The 16,057-nt window shown below is 37.5% G+C and overlaps 1 protein-coding gene across 2 annotated transcripts in view; it reads left to right on the forward strand.

The window, feature by feature from the left end:
• Window positions 1–16,057, forward strand: part of crppa (CDP-L-ribitol pyrophosphorylase A) — a 43,987-nt gene that overhangs the window by 13,059 nt on the left and 14,871 nt on the right. For both annotated transcript variants that reach the window (XM_028471768.1, XM_028471769.1), the window contains 5 exons: window positions 141–186; window positions 1,306–1,403; window positions 4,810–4,887; window positions 4,991–5,083; window positions 8,688–8,816. In XM_028471768.1, the coding sequence (XP_028327569.1) occupies window positions 141–186; window positions 1,306–1,403; window positions 4,810–4,887; window positions 4,991–5,083; window positions 8,688–8,816 (444 nt within the window). The remainder of the gene's footprint in view (window positions 1–140; window positions 187–1,305; window positions 1,404–4,809; window positions 4,888–4,990; window positions 5,084–8,687; window positions 8,817–16,057) is intronic.

A 16,057-nucleotide genomic window follows, 5' to 3' on the forward strand; every position in this document is an offset into this window, starting at 1 on the left:
CTGGGGTTTTAGACCTCCATCTATACTTCAAAGAGAAATGTTCTGTTAGGCAGTACATTTAAAACATTTGTAAAGATTAAAATACCTCCGTCATAAGAACTGCTTTGAAACACCTGCATAACTATTACTTTGTCCTCCAGGTGACCTACAAACGGGATTTGGCTGCTGCAGAGTCCATTATTAAAGGTAAGGTTGTGTTCCTACGATCAAACTTCCTGTTTGCGTATGGCACAAGGGACGGCTGAGATTTTTGTGTGTTTTTTTTTTTTAATGAAATAGTGTACTCAGGTTAATGGTCAACAAATATCAACCAGAAGAGGGTTTTGTTAGTCTCTTTGTGTGGTCAGATATTTGAAGAGAAATGGTGACAGTGACCTAAAAAGCTGTCCCCGTACTTTGAGGGAGTATTTCTTTGTTCAGCCTGGTATTAATAGTTCAGTTTGAGACTGTCGGTGAGCATTATGGGGAACAAGTTAGGACAGAAAGAAAGACAATCACAATCATAGAAATGGAAATAAACAAAGCCCCATATCCCAGTCTGCCAGCACCTGGACCAACAAATACACGTTTGATGATGCCATCGGGTGCACCGTGGATATCCCCGATCCACTCAAAGAGAATGAATTCATTGTGCGATTGCAGAAAAGACGTGCTCAGATCTGTCAGTTTGAGTAACTGCTGAGTGTTGTGTCTGTGTGTTTGCATTTGTGCATGCTCACACATACAGGAGAGGAACAGGGTTATGTTCCAGTTGGCTGTCAAAGCGGCAACTGTCAACAAAGTACGATGTGTTGAGCCAGCTTAAGTCAATGAGTTGATTGTCTATTGGCATTTTTTTATGAGTCTTCAATTGAACCACTGATTAGTCTGTTTCAATCAGCAGCTATCAGATAATCTCCCAAACCTTTGTTTTCAGACTGATCTGCATTGATAAAAAAGTTGTTCTTTTAATGATAGTTTCTACTATTCAGAGAATTGGGCTTTCCCTCCCAGCTTTATAATTCCCTCCAAACCTTATACATTTTGTGCCCTTGTTTGGGAAACTACTACAGTCAATGTGGTTGAAATATTGCCCTGGAAACCTTTGTTTTGTCTTCTTTGAGCTGCTCAGAAGTGAACTAACACCAAATGTACCGCAACGCACACAAAAAAAGCTTTATTCTGTAGTTTATAAAAACACAAAAACAAAAGATTTCTCTTAAACATGTCACATGGTAAAAATGTCCCTAGATTGTAAATGCATGAAGAGTTATTTACAATTGTCAATTGTCTCATTAATACTGTTCACCATATCTTCTCTTTCAGAGACCCTTTCAAAATCAGCTTGCATCATCACAGGAGGATTGACTTTAGCTGCATCACTGGCCGCTTCTCTCCAGAAGGTGGTTGGATCTCTGGATATGGTGCGTTTGTCTTAGTTGGTGCTTATTAAGAAAATGGGAATGCTTTTTTTTACTGATTGCTCTTGGGTGACTCAGTGTACTGTTGAGAGTTACTAACCTCTTTGGTCGTAAAAGTCTATCACTCTGTGAATCTGTCCTTGTCTTCATTTTTTTAATCTCCATCCCAGTGCAACGTCCGTCTCAATGCAAATATAAAACTTTCTTTGTGTTGGAATTATTGTATCAAAAGTCAAAGAATAACTGCTTTCAGGCCATCAGTGGAAAGCCAGTCATGTCCCACAATTAATCCATCCTGCCAAGTCATGTCTTGACTTCTGGGTTCGGGACTTTTTATGTGTTCATACTTGATGAAGTACGTTTACATTTGTCTTTGATGAAGGAAAATGTTTCCTCCTTGCCAAAGTTGTCACAGAACTGCCATAGAGGTGTTCAATCATTCTTGAGAACTCTTTGTAAACTCTGATAATTTTGGATGAACAAAGTGTGACTATATTTAAGCATTACTTTGGCTTTTTCTGGAGCCTCCTGTCCAATCCATGATCCTTTTTATTGTCTTCATCTATTTTAAATCCATCGTCTAAACTCATCCTGTGAAGAGAGGCTCACAAATTGCCCACACATGGTCCCTGGAAGAAAAGTGCGTTCCTCAGATCAATCTGTTGTATATACATCCTCTCGGTGCCGGGGCCGTCAGCAGAGGTCACAGGCAGAGCATGCTGTGCCTTGTGTTTTTATGTTCCTTGCTAATTCAAACAGTTCATCCTCCTTTAAAGTCGCGCCAAGTTCCTTCTCAGCCCTTGTCAAAACCAGCGGATCTTGCTGTCATTTGTTGGACCGAGCCCAGGGATGGATTGTGGCTAGTGTCAACCGTTCCTGCATGTGCTCAGGTGTCTGGAGGGTGATATTTCCTTCCAGTTTGTGTTCATACCCAAAACACCCCCCTTAAGAGTTTGTGCTCATCATGGAGTGGATAAAATATCAGTGAAAGAAGTAGATGTAGAAGAGTTGGCTTTGTCCCAGTGACGTCACAGAATCTAATACATTGTTGTGCGGAGTGTGTTTGTGTGCAGGTGGAGCACACGTGTGATAACAATATGTTTAGACACGCTTTATGATTACCTTAGAGATAGATTCAACTGAGGTTGAAGACGTTGATGCAGTTTACAAAAAATTTACAAAAAATAAAAAGAGATTAAAAAAACAGTTCCAAAAAAGCATTTCATGAGCACATCTTTTGTTTCTCATTGCATGCCCCTGAGGCCGGCTTCTCTTCAGATTAGGAGAAGCCCTTTGTCACTCTAATTTAGTAACCTTTCTTGTTTTATTTATATGTTGTTAATAGCTTGAAAATGTCAACCTGTACATTTAACGCACACTAAATATCAATTTTGTGCATTACAATTATTTTATAGCAGAGTATATTTACCTAAATTTTTGGTAATTTGCATAACATGTTAGTAACAATTAGTAGGATATTAAGGCCACAATATTGTTTATTTCATTAATGCAGTTTATTGTCAATGGGTGAAAAAGCTGTTGGATCAGCATGTACAGTGTCTGAAATAGGCTTAAAAATGACTCCGCATGTTGGAAATAGATTCATCAATGTTTCCAAATACCCCCTACAATATGCTCAAGTACCCCTAGGGGTACACATACCCCTGGTTGGGAACCACTGTCTTAAGGAATAGCGCCATAACGTTCAAGGAACTGGATGAAACATAACTAAGTGCTGAAATGTCAAATTAAATTATTTTTTCACCTTAGAGATATATTCGATTGGAGGACATAAGACGATTATGACATGTGAACGCCAAAAATTGCAAGTTTTTCTTCAGATTTCAGCCACATGTAAAGGGATAATAAATGTGTTTGAAGGCTAAAAGTTGATCTATATAACTCTAAGAACATTTATTCAACAAATTAGTACAAAGTTTAATTATTGAACTTTTGTCCTATCATCTAAAGTGCATTCATGTGGTGGGTTGCACATTCCATTGAAGTTTGAAATGGTAAACTTCTCCCATTATGTTTAAGTGACATGAACTCAACAGCTTATTAAGTGCCTGATGAATGAATGATTCCTATTATCGAGATGAATGCAGGAAAAGCTTTTAAGTCCTATCACCCTTATCTCCTGTATGAAAGACCTTTATTCATCTTTATGTATGATAATGTTTTTCAACATGGTTGACATCAAAGACAGTTACAGACTCATGCCGCAACACACTAAAGTGTTTTATTTATTATTTTTTTTTTTACAAGCCATGAGTAGATTTGTCATTGAGACAGAAAGCAGTTTGCTTATTTTGGCTATGGGCCACTAATAGTGATGACTTTATAGGTTTCAGGCACTGCTTGCAATTTGATCATTTAGCATTAGTTTAGTGCATGTGAACAACAAAACAACCGCAATTTAGTATGTAATCCTGTTTATTGTGTCAAAATAAAAAAAATACTTTCAAATATAAATACTATCCACTAGCCTCTGTGGCTCCTTGGCCCTTGAGGACATGCCTGAACTAAAATAAACATGTCTGTTCTTGGATTTCAAAGGACACCTGTTTTAAATCATGTATCCTTTTTTTTTTTAACGACCTTTACAATCTGCATCCTGTGTTGAAATTGTTTGCTTCCTGATGCCACAAACAGTTGTATTTCAAGAATTCTCCAACAGTTTTACCATTATATTCATGTCGGTAATAGAGACAATACAACACATTCACAAGTCACTTGGTTAGTTCCTGCATGGGTGACCTCAGACTACTTGATTGGGAATAAATGAATGGTGGTTCTGGGGTGCTATCTGTTTGCTTTGTTTCATTTCGAATGCTACAGCCATAACTAAATATGACTGATCACCTTGTTTCTGAGAGCAGAAAACTTACAGTTCTTGATTGAATGTCCGCCTTTAAGGCTCCAATTGCAGAGTAATGAAAATTAACTTCATTGCTGTTCCTGTGTTTTGTTCAACACTACATTTTACTTGAGTACAGGAATATAATGAAAGCCCAGAAGTTGTTTCTTTCCTACCTTTTATCGTCCATTTGTTGAAATGAGATTCTGACTTCAGTTAATGGAAACAAGCCACTCAGCTCTCGGCTTTTGTAAAACAAGGCTCTGTTTCTTCTTTTTTTCTTGTGATTCGTTTTCTCTAATCAGGGAGTGATTTATGGCGGGGACACAGGTGGGTGTACACTCATGTTAAATGATTGAAGAAGTGGCAGAAACAAAAACCAGAAGCCCATCAACCTCTGAGTGCTGGAGCCGATCATTCACTCGACCTCAAATGCATTAGGACCCTGGCAGCGCAGCACCTGCCTAATGGTTATCACTTGGAAAAGATATATCAGCTGAATTTGTAACATGAAGTAATACAACTCCCTCTCACTCCTATTTTTTACAGGAGCTGGACATCATCCCAGATCTTAAGGGAGACAACGCGAGGTATTTGTCAAAGAAGTACAACTTCATCCAGATTTCTGTAAGTTATCACTTTATGGAAGAAACTAAGATGAGAATTTTTAAGCAGTTTGTGCTGCGCTATTAGTTTTCACCATCATGGATCATTTTAATTGGTTTTCCAGGTCGAGCCTTTTTCGCCATGTGAAGTAGAGGCAATAGTTGTGGCATTAGAATCAAAGAATCAAGCTCTTCTCCACCCGGTTGCAGTTATTTGGGTGAGTTGGATGTAACGTTTTAAGAAATAAAATCAAATGTTTTGAAAGGATAAATATTTTTTTTTGTAATTATCAAATCAGTCTTTTGAACAAACAACTTTGATTCAAGGTTCCACCTGATAGCTTGGTATCAGATACCACAGAAATCCTTTAGATGTAAGGGGGAGTCAAATCTTTGATTGCCTAAAACCATTCTCCACGCTGAGCTAACTGTCCTTTATTTACATTTACATTTGGCTTTGCAAGACTTCACCTGTAATCCACATTCGATCCCCTGAGAAACTCTGTTGCTGTTTTGAAACCCAACCTGCCTGTGGAGAGTCGAGCAGCTGGACCGCACTTACAACTCAGCCTCCTGACGGCAACTTTACTGCCAGAGAACTGAGCGCTCCAATTCAAACCAAAACAGACCCATCAAATGTGTTTAGAGAAGCATTTAAATATTTGTACAAAGGCCTTGTTGCCCTCTTTTTCTTTATTTCACACACTGTCTGTCCCAAAACAATGCCAGGTACGTCTCGAGGCCAATCGCTCCCACACAACAAGCCTCGCTCCATGCTGATGTCATGGAGCATTTTTCCCCTCTCCTGTCTCTTTGACTTCCATGACGACTGAAACACACAGATTCAAACAGTTTGAACGTGGGTGGTTTGAGTATGATTGACTCCCTGCCAATGTCCTGTTCATGGCGTACCAACACCTCCTGTCACCTTTGAGCAGTGGATAGATTTAAACTGACTGATAAACCATCAGGTCCAATTTGGCCAACTTATGCATAGGAACCAGTGATTATGGGATGATATCCTGCACCAACATGACTCAGGGACGGAGGATGCTCGTAACGTGTGAGGAAACACGGTCGAATCAAGTCTGTTTGAATATTTTGATCAAGGACATAACAAACTAAATTGATTTAAAAAGTTAATTTCGTCATTCGGTTAGTTCCTCTACACTTCAGCCAAGGTAACATTACCACAGCAGGACCTTCTGCTCTTCAAAAACCTGCAACTAATCTGTGTTGCATGCTGATCACTAGCATACGATCCAGGCAGGGATAAATAAATAGCTAGGAGCACGCATGTTCTAATAACAGCAGGACAAACTCTTTGGCGCAGACCTAAACTGAATTAGTAAGAGGCTGCTTCATGTTTCTCATCGTCATGCACACTTAAAGATGACTGTGCAATCATCTTAGACATGGAGGGGTGGGGGTCCAACCCTGTGAAGGACCTGGTGACTTTGGGTTTTTTTGTGGCGGAAACTGTTCCCCAAAGTTTACGGTTACCACAAAAGGGTTCTTCCCTTGGTTATTAATTGAGGTAAAAATTATTATTCGAGTCTCCTAAAAAACAACTGTCTAATAAAAAGTAAGGTAAGATTTGTGTGTTCTTAGTAAAATTACATAATCGGCTGTGCACGTGCTGTATTGTACTATTAAGTTTTTAAAGGAAAGTGGAAACAAATGTTGATTTTTGAATCATGATTTGTAAACTAAAGCTTAAAACCAAGGAAGCCTTCTTCTCTCTAATTTTTATTCAAGTTCTTATCCATTTGTACTGTAAGATGTGTGCATGAGATGTCATCAAATTTGAAATTACTTGAAACACAATGTTTGGGTTAGGAATGGAAATACTGAAGAAAAACAAAACAAAACACCCAAAATATAATAATAATGAAGCACATAAAATAAAATAAATGGTATATCTACCTATGAAAGCAAAAAAGGTCTGTGTGTGTGCCTGTGTGTTTGTGGAGTGAATATCTCCCCGACACGGTGTCTGTTCGACCTGAAACTTTGTCAACGGCTTCCACAAAGCTTGAGTGTGTGCATGCGTCATTTTAGAGTAATTTGGTGTTGCAAAACTTTCATTTTAATTTAAAGATTACGACTTCCTCTAGGTATTGAGCACGGTATTGAGCGCGGTACTTGCGGTTCCGGATCATCTGGTTCAGAGGTCACTGTGTCGCAGTTTGTTTGGGTTTAAAAAAGGTCAATATTAAAAACGAATATTAAAAACTTTTTTGTACTGCTAAAAGGTATTTAAGTTAATATTTCATGGTTGTTTAAAACTATTCCCGTGATCCCAAACTTCCTTTAAAACCCGGGTCACGGACTCCACTTTCTCCTCTGTCTCCATGACTGTGCTCACTGGGGCTCTCTGAATATCATTTGAAACCATCAGCCACTGGTGAGTCTTTTGCCGACAAGTTTCCCATTGTTTAAACCATATAACTGTCCGTGTAATTGCTCACTAACGCGCTGTGTCTCACGCATTTCAACACCCTGTGATGGCGTACGTGCATGCTCGTGGCTGACCGCAACCAGGAGGACAGATAGCGAGACACACACACACACACACACACCTCTCAAAACACGCCCTCACCACACATAAGGTATTTATAATAAAAATATACTAGATGAGTAAAATAAAAAAAACATTTACAAAAAGTACACAAAATGACAACAGAAATGCACAGAAATATACAAATAAGGCTCCAAAAACACACAAAATGACTAAAAAAAAACATACATTACATAAAATATACACCAAATGACAACAAAAATATGAAAATGACTCAAAATACAAAAAATGCACAAAAACACACCAGAAAGATAAAAATACAAATAATGACTCCAAAAAAACCAAACATACATTACAGAAAAATACACAAAAAAGTATAAAAATAAATAAAAAAAACATCACATTTATGATGCGCATGTCCCATAGAATTAAACCAGGGAAATTGCACACGCTATTTTACTTTGCACCCTCAAATATACCCTTCTATAACACTACAGAGTACAGAGTATCTACACCTCTTTGCACATCCACCCTTCAAACACATACTCATTAGGCCATAATTGTCAACTCTACTTAAGCTCCCACATGAATGCATACAGTACATCTCAATTAGGAGCCTTTCAGCATTGTTCTCATCGAAATTAACCTAAGTTTTGAGAAAAATATAACTAACCAATTTCACTGGAACAGCCTGGATTAGGAAAAATAAACATCACTATTAATGTCATTAAATCCTCAGACAGGACGGTGCATCAACCAAATGTGTTTCCTCTCGAGGCTACAGAGTGCAAGATTTCCTCATCTTTCCTGAGCGCTGCTTTAAATCATCAGGCATATTGGGTCCATAAAATAGTGTTTCTCAACCTTACAGAAAAATTCACATGGCACATCATCAACCCAAACAGACATTATGGCCAAAACAAGCAGGTAATGTTTATCACTCTGTGTGCAGCTTTTATCATTTGGTTTTGAATTTTGGGAACTAACAGCTTACTTTCAGACTTAGTCAGTTTTATTCATGTGCTAAGGCACATGATCCCAAAGCAAACCAAACCCAAACAATAGATAACTTTTCATTTATATATATCATTCCTTGTCTTCTTTATATTTTTCATTGTCTTCAATTACAATCTATTGTGTCATCTACTGCCTTTCATTGATAGGTAAAAAATCTGCGTGTTTGGAATTCAAATACTAAATTCACTTGAACAATGCACTATAGTTTGATTAGAGAATGTAGTATCAACTTTCTTGTAAAAGGTCTTTCGTTGTGATAAGTTTTTTTTGTTTTGTTTTAATAGGTGTATTTGAGCACTGCCGAGTCATCGATCAGCAGGAGGGGGGCGGAAACACCAACATTAATGGACCTGGCCCTCGCGGCCAAGCTACACAATATTTTCCTTTATGGTATCCAGATACATCACTCAAAGGTAAGAGCTTTGACCAATCTGCATCTTCTCCAATTGCTTAACAGAACATTTCAGGGAAGCCAAATAAAACAAAACAACAGAAATATCTGGGTTAACATTTGCACTTAATGTGGTGAATGCAGAGAAAGACAGTCGTGTGTATATTTGACTTTAAAATTAAAAGTTAAAAGTTGAATCAATTTTAAGGGTGTAAGAAAAAAAATTTGATTCGGTGATATATCATGATATTTTACTGCGGAATTATGATATTGATCCCAAAAATTTCCAAATCGATTTTTTAAATTATATTTTTTAATGAAAACAATCTTTACCGGTTCAGTGTCTTGCCCAAAGATACTTCAACACAGACCGGCCCCCAACCACTTGATTTGAAGACAAGCCCCTCTACCACCTGATCCCTGGTCACCCATAAAACATACTTTTATAGATGTATGTGAATATATTTTTTTAAAGAAGTTCAGAACTTAACAGAATCAGAATCTGTTGTAGATGCAAAAGTTAAACTTTTTTGAAAAATGTAATTTGGCAGTATGATAATTTAACATACCACTTGTTTTTGGTATTTGTAATTGAATTACAGTTAGTTACCATTTATTTGTTCTCGCAAGAATAAATTGTATTTCATACTACCATTTTGTACTTGTAAAGGTGAAATTTGTAATAATTTATATTGTGATGTATATTGTATTTTATAGTATTAGGATATATCTGGATATATATTTATCTTTGAGGCATCAGGGTTGGTATTTACTTAAAGGTATGTAGTGAATTTTAACTGCAAGCTTTATTAAAATAATCATATTAGTAACATATCCATTGCCTCTGGTATGTAAACAGCTTACTGCTGGCTGTGGCTGTTTCGATGCACAGCAAAAGCTCACAATAACACCTCTAGACACATTAAAAGTAGTTCCAACACACATTTTGAAAGATGGGAAAATCATAAATCTGCACATGTTTAATATATTGGTAATACAATACAACTCATTTTATGTTATACACATGACAAGTTCAGATAACAAGAAAGGTTGAGATCGACGCTGCAGAGCTATCCAATCAGATCCTGGATCTGCGAGCCAAATGTTTAGAAATGATTTAAGAGAGCACTTGGTATACATTTTTGCTGGCCATATGTTACATTCATTTCTATTTTTCAGCCACTTTTAAGAGCAAGACTGTGACTCGAATTTTTTTGGCTGCCGTATAAATCAGTTTACAAATGATCAGTCAAAGAGGCAAATCTTTGAGCCGGTATGTTTGATTCATACCAGAATTGATAAAAAAAAAAAGAATAAACATGTCTGTGGGACAGACGAGTGCATCTGTGTCCTTTGATTAGGTTTTGATGTTTTGTATATGTGAAGCATTCAAAATGCTGCTGTACCACATGTGAATTTGATTCTCCTCTCATATGTTGGACATCATGGTTTTCCTCAGAATTACTGAGAGTAATGCTGATAATTGGTCACCCTGCTCAAATTTTCAAAAAAGAATGGGGATAAGAGGAACAAAGGGTAGGCATGTAATACATATTTCACATGATACAACACTTATTGTGAGATGGTGGAGCAACAGAACACAACCTTGTATAAATCCTTATAAGATTTATATTTTTTAATGAAGATGATTCTTCCTAGATGGCTTTATTCATATCTGTAATGTGCTTGCTAACACATTTATAGTCAGCTTCAGACTAAAATTGTAAAATCTTTTTTTGATTGTTTTGAAAATGTCTGACATAACCTGCAAAAGTAGTAATGCACCAAAAATTTGGCCACCGAAAATGGCCCAAAAGTGCATTTTCGGCCGAATCACTTTATCCACCTAACCAACTTGTTCATTAAGAACTTAAATGCACTTTGTGTTTTTTTTGAGAGAATGTATTTGTCTTGAATAACTTTCAGCAGCCTAGTCAGTTAAAGGCCTGTACATTATTTTATGTACACAAGATTAGAGTCAAGTTACACAATTTATTTTCATTTTTATTTTTATATATATATAAAAGGTTATACATTTTATTTTGTATTTTATTTTACATTGTGCATTTTATTTTCATATATCCTTTAATCTATTTATTTTTGAAGCATTACAATTCATTTATACAATTTTAATGTATTAATGTAATTCAGGTTAGTATACAGTAGGAGCCAAAAATACAATGGTACTAATATTTGACATGAAAAATGATTTCGGTTTTCGGCCTTGGTTTCCTCATTTACGATTTTTGGTTTCATCCAAGAGTTTTAATTTCAGTGCATTTCTAACATGCACTCGTCATTTAATTAGAAGCAGGAAAAATAGGTAAAAAAAAAACACATAAGTCCTGCCATCCATGTGGCAGCTACTATTAGAATTTACAGAAACAAGAACAGATGGGATAAGCTGCAGTTACTAGTGCCAAAATGAGGAGAATAAACAGACTGGTTTCAGATGATTGAAAGGCAACAATACTTGAATGACTAACTTAACCAATTTTTATAAATAGATATTAAAAAACCATGTTTGTTTGCACAAGATGTTGAAGCTTAAAAAGGATGGGCTCCAGCAGCTGTGGATCACACCAGATGTCACTCCCATCTGCTAAGAGTGTGAAATTGAGGCTACTGTTCACACTGGCTCACCAAAACTGGCCAACTGTAAAATATGCAATGCTGTCATAATATGGACCAAAAAGTATTTTGTATATTGTTTTAAGGACTTCATTTAATAAATGCTACTAAAGGTTTAGGTGGTTCTGAATGCAAAAAAGGGCCCAACACAGGAAGCAAGGTGTACCTATCAAAGTGGCCTTATATTTAAAACTTGAAATGCAATTTTCCTGCTTATTGACATTTGTGGTTTTTAAATGCTTATATTCTTCAAATTCTCCAAAAAATATTCTGTAATGTCCTTTCCTGCATGTTATTTGGCTTTATTAAGCACAGATAGGGAAATGGAGCCATGGACAATGAGCTGCAGTCTTTCTGAAAAGACATGTGATCAAAGCACCTCTCCGAAATGCTTTGCCGCTTGTGTTGTTGCCTACAAGCCAAACATCAGGTGCAACAATGTGCAAAAACCCTATCCCATCTAAAGACGTTAGCCGCGAATATTGCGACACAGAATCCTCATGAACTGCCGCGGTGTTGTGAAAACGATGACGGTATTTGGTATCTGTGTCGGCTGTGGCGATAGGAAGTGTCATTGGATCCCTTCTAGCACAGGGTTCTGGCGACTTGTCATCCACTGAAAAGGGAGTTGTCACAGTGATATATGGGTGTTGTAATCCCTGCAGTGAGAGCCCTGATGTTTACCCAATCCCATATTTCCTTCTCCTCAAAGAGCCTTGACTGGGAACCCTAAACCTGAGAAGAGATTAGCTGGCTGGGAAGAAAAGGGAAGGAGAGAAAAGAGAAGAGGGAGGGGAGGGAGGAGGAAAAGAAGAGGAATCTATAGGCCTATTCTCCTCTACCTGTTCAGATCTGGGTCTGAAAGGCAGACAAGTGAAACCGTACACGACAGAAGGAAGATCTTGCTTTGACACCCATGGAGCTGTACCCTTGCCGAGGTCAAGGGAGCTTCATGGTTTCTTTACGCTCCTGACTTTTCTCTAAGTAAATAATTATTGCACGAAAGAGATTAAGAGCACCACATTTACTGAGGATTCTGAAATAATTTAGTTTTAATAAAAGGAAGTTTAAAGATAGATTTAGCAATGGTTTAAAACTAATAATGACTTACCAATAGACAGTGTAACCAATTCTGATCAACCACTGGGAATCTACTTCATACAATGAAGAATACTATACTGGATCCTTAATATGTTTTTCCAGTAGATTATTATGTCAATGCTGTATAGGTTAAAAGAAGACAAATCATTGATAGGACTTTGTAGGATTTAAAATGTGACTGTGACACTGCAAAAACCTTGTCACATTTAGAAATTGTCATTTAAACCATTTGTATTCCGTTTTCCTCAGAAATGGGCCCTTAAGTAAGGTTTTCATGAGCAATTGCATACATTTGGAGAGTTTTCAAAACCCACCACCAAAGTAAAATAACATTTAATTAAAGGGGTTGGTATTACATTTTTGAGCATTAAATCCCTCATTTTTATCATCTAATCCCTTTGTATGTGAAGTGTAAACTAAGGATAGAAGAATGATGATGCATCACAATGCAGCCTGGGGTAATCCTGTATCAATTCAGGTGATATCTCATAATCAATTCCAGGTCATAGACTCGTAGTCCTATTTGCATGGGAAAGTTAAATACATTATTTGCTGGTTTCACTGTTTTACATAGTGTTAGTAAACGTCTCACCTGACTGACGTCATGCACCACATTCATGCCGCTGGCTGACAGACTGTGAGGCATTTCCTACATAACTCAAAGATAATTAAATTTGTCTGACTTTGAAATTGAGAAAAAGACATGTTAGCCATTGATTGCTGAATTTTAATGCAAAGCTTCACCATCATTTTAATCATTGCTCAGAATTATTGGTCTGCAGAAGCATAAATAAATTTGATGCATCACATTTGTGCACAAGATAATCATATTCGTATGAATTCATAAAACCACAACCAATCCAGTTTCCAGCTACTAAAATCTAACCTCAAAAACCTCACATCAAATAACCGATGGGTTGGGGGTTTGAATCCCGCTCGAGCCAAGTTGTCATTGGGTAAGGCACCCTACCCACATTGCCTCATATGAATGTGCTGTGTGAGTGAGTGTTGGTGGTGGTTAGAGGGACCGATGGTGCACTATGGCAGCCTCGCTTCTGTCAGTCTGCCCCAGGGCAGCTGTGGTTACAATAGTAGCTTACCACCACTGTGTGTGGAGTGAAAGAATAATGCACATCAATGTAAAGTGTTTTTAGTGTCTATGAAAAGTGCTATATGAAATCCAATGCATTATTATTATTATTATTAGGTTCCCTGTAGTTAGAAAATGAACTTTTCTGATGTAGTAGGGCTTTATAACCACTGAAAAAGGGTTTTAGGACTTAACATTTTTGGTTATATTATTCTCCAGTTCAAGAACACATGCACACACACTAACATAGAGTTAAGTGACTTGTCCAAGACTTCCAAACATGAGAAGGCAAAACTACCAACCTCCATATTGGATTACAATTTCAGCCATCATGCTAATATAACTTAACTGAGGTGTTATTAATAATCTAAAACCAATGTAAACAATAAAGATACATGATCTTGTCTAATTTGGACATAACAACATAGTATAACAACCCAAACCCTGAAGCAAACGAGAAGTAGCATTTTTTACTGTTACCAGAGTTATGTTTTAAAGACAGACATGGCTATTTTTTTTTTATCTGCGGTTAATGTCATGATCATTTTTATTCTAGCCTTGCCCTTTCACATAAATTTCATCTCATTCGATTACCAAGTACTTGTTATATTTTTACAATCAAGTCTTTAAACTTTAATGTTTCCCTGGAGAAGTGGATTAGAGCACTTGGCCGCCTCATTGGATCCTGACGTCTTTATGCAGACAGAAGCCCATGGATCGTTCTCATCCCTGGTGATGTATTTGTGGGTTGTTGGGGTCAGAGCTTTGGGAGAGGCTTTCACTGTCTTGACATGTGCAGGATATCAAGCTTGATCTTCCATAGCGAGAGAGCTCCAGATGTGCGTTGTTACGTGTGAAACTTGACCGCTAGAGTCAGTCTAAGGAAATAGACATACCAAAGCTTTGTTTACTCAGCTTTGATTTCTTAGATTGAAAAAAGAGGAGATGAACAGGCAATCTGTTGAAGTTCCTCCTACGGATAATTGACAATCTCATTCCAAGTTTTGTGTTTCAAGCACATTCCCATATTTTACTAATTTAAGCCAATTTGCAATTATTTTGTAAACAGTCAATCACTATGATTATTAGTAAGACACACACAGGTATGTTTGATTTACCACTTGGTTGTCAGCATAATATGACCACCCACAGCAGTCCTGGCTTGGGTTTTAGCACATCACACAGCTTTTCTGTGTAAATGCATTCATCCAACAAGCCTCATCAGAGATGGTTTTGTTGTACTCACCCAGTTGCACAGTGAGTATAGTGTAAATATGCATGCTTCTCCAGTTGGGTGTGGTGGAAAGAGAGCAGCAGATTCACACGTGGGGGAAAAGCCCAGAGGACACACACTTCAGCTAAAACAGAAAGATATTCTGCTCCTGCATTCCTGACTTTAGACTCTTCAGATTTCAAGATTTAAACTTATATTTGGATCTTAAATAGCATTCTGCATACATCATATGTACTCGTGATTAAGTTGCCTTGCCTCTATGAAAGTGCCCAGACATAACATTCAAATTAATTTGGATTGCAATAGACCAAAATTTGAATTCCTGCTGTTGACTGATAGCAACTACTAGATTATTGACTGGAGTGGTAGTAGAATAAGGATGACAGTGTTTGCTAGTTAACTGCTTACAGAGGCAAGAGTGTCAAAATGATAGGGTCAATCCAAATGGGATGTTGAAAAATGTTTACTCCCCCATCTATTATATTCTAATATATATTATGTCAATATTACTGCTGTTCATGTAAAACACTGGTCTAAAAAAACAGAAAATATATCTGCTTTTCATATGCCTTTTCCTTAAAAATTGTGTTGAGAATTTTGCTTTTACAAATAGCGCTATATCTCAGTTCTTGAGATTTCTCATGAGGTGTGAGGTACAAACGGCTCTCCTGAACAATCCATCTCTGTGCTACTTTCGTTTTCTCACACCACATCTGTCAAGCCATAGGTCTGACTTCTTCCCCTGCTGTTTAGTCTGCTGTGCACCAGTATTTTGACAGCAGTTCAAAAACACGATGTTGCACCTCCGTTTGTGTCTCTAGTTCTCAGGCTGCTGCGATTAGAATCTCCTGCCTGTGTAAGAGGGCAATTTTAGGCATCTGTCAGGTTGAATGCTCCTGAAAACCCCGGTAGTAATAACTTTCCTGTTCTGTAAGATTCACTTGCTCGCACCTATGGCTAAACCCCATGTGCCCTGTGATATGTCTGTGTATCTGCCATCCCAAGGGTTATTGTAAGTAATGTAGGGTGATAAGTAAATGAGGCATCAGCACATAGTCTGTGTGGTTGCGGGTTTCTCTCACCGCATGCAGGAGATGGTATGCCTCAGTTCATAAATCCCACCCATGCCGTCATGCTTTCATACCTCTCCAATAAGGACTTTTTGTTCCGCCTGCTGTTTTGAGGCAAGTCTTTCATTGCGTCAAAT

The sequence above is a fragment of the Gouania willdenowi genome, chromosome 16, assembly GCF_900634775.1.
Source record: "Gouania willdenowi chromosome 16, fGouWil2.1, whole genome shotgun sequence".
Lineage (NCBI taxonomy): Eukaryota > Metazoa > Chordata > Actinopteri > Blenniiformes > Gobiesocidae > Gouania > Gouania willdenowi.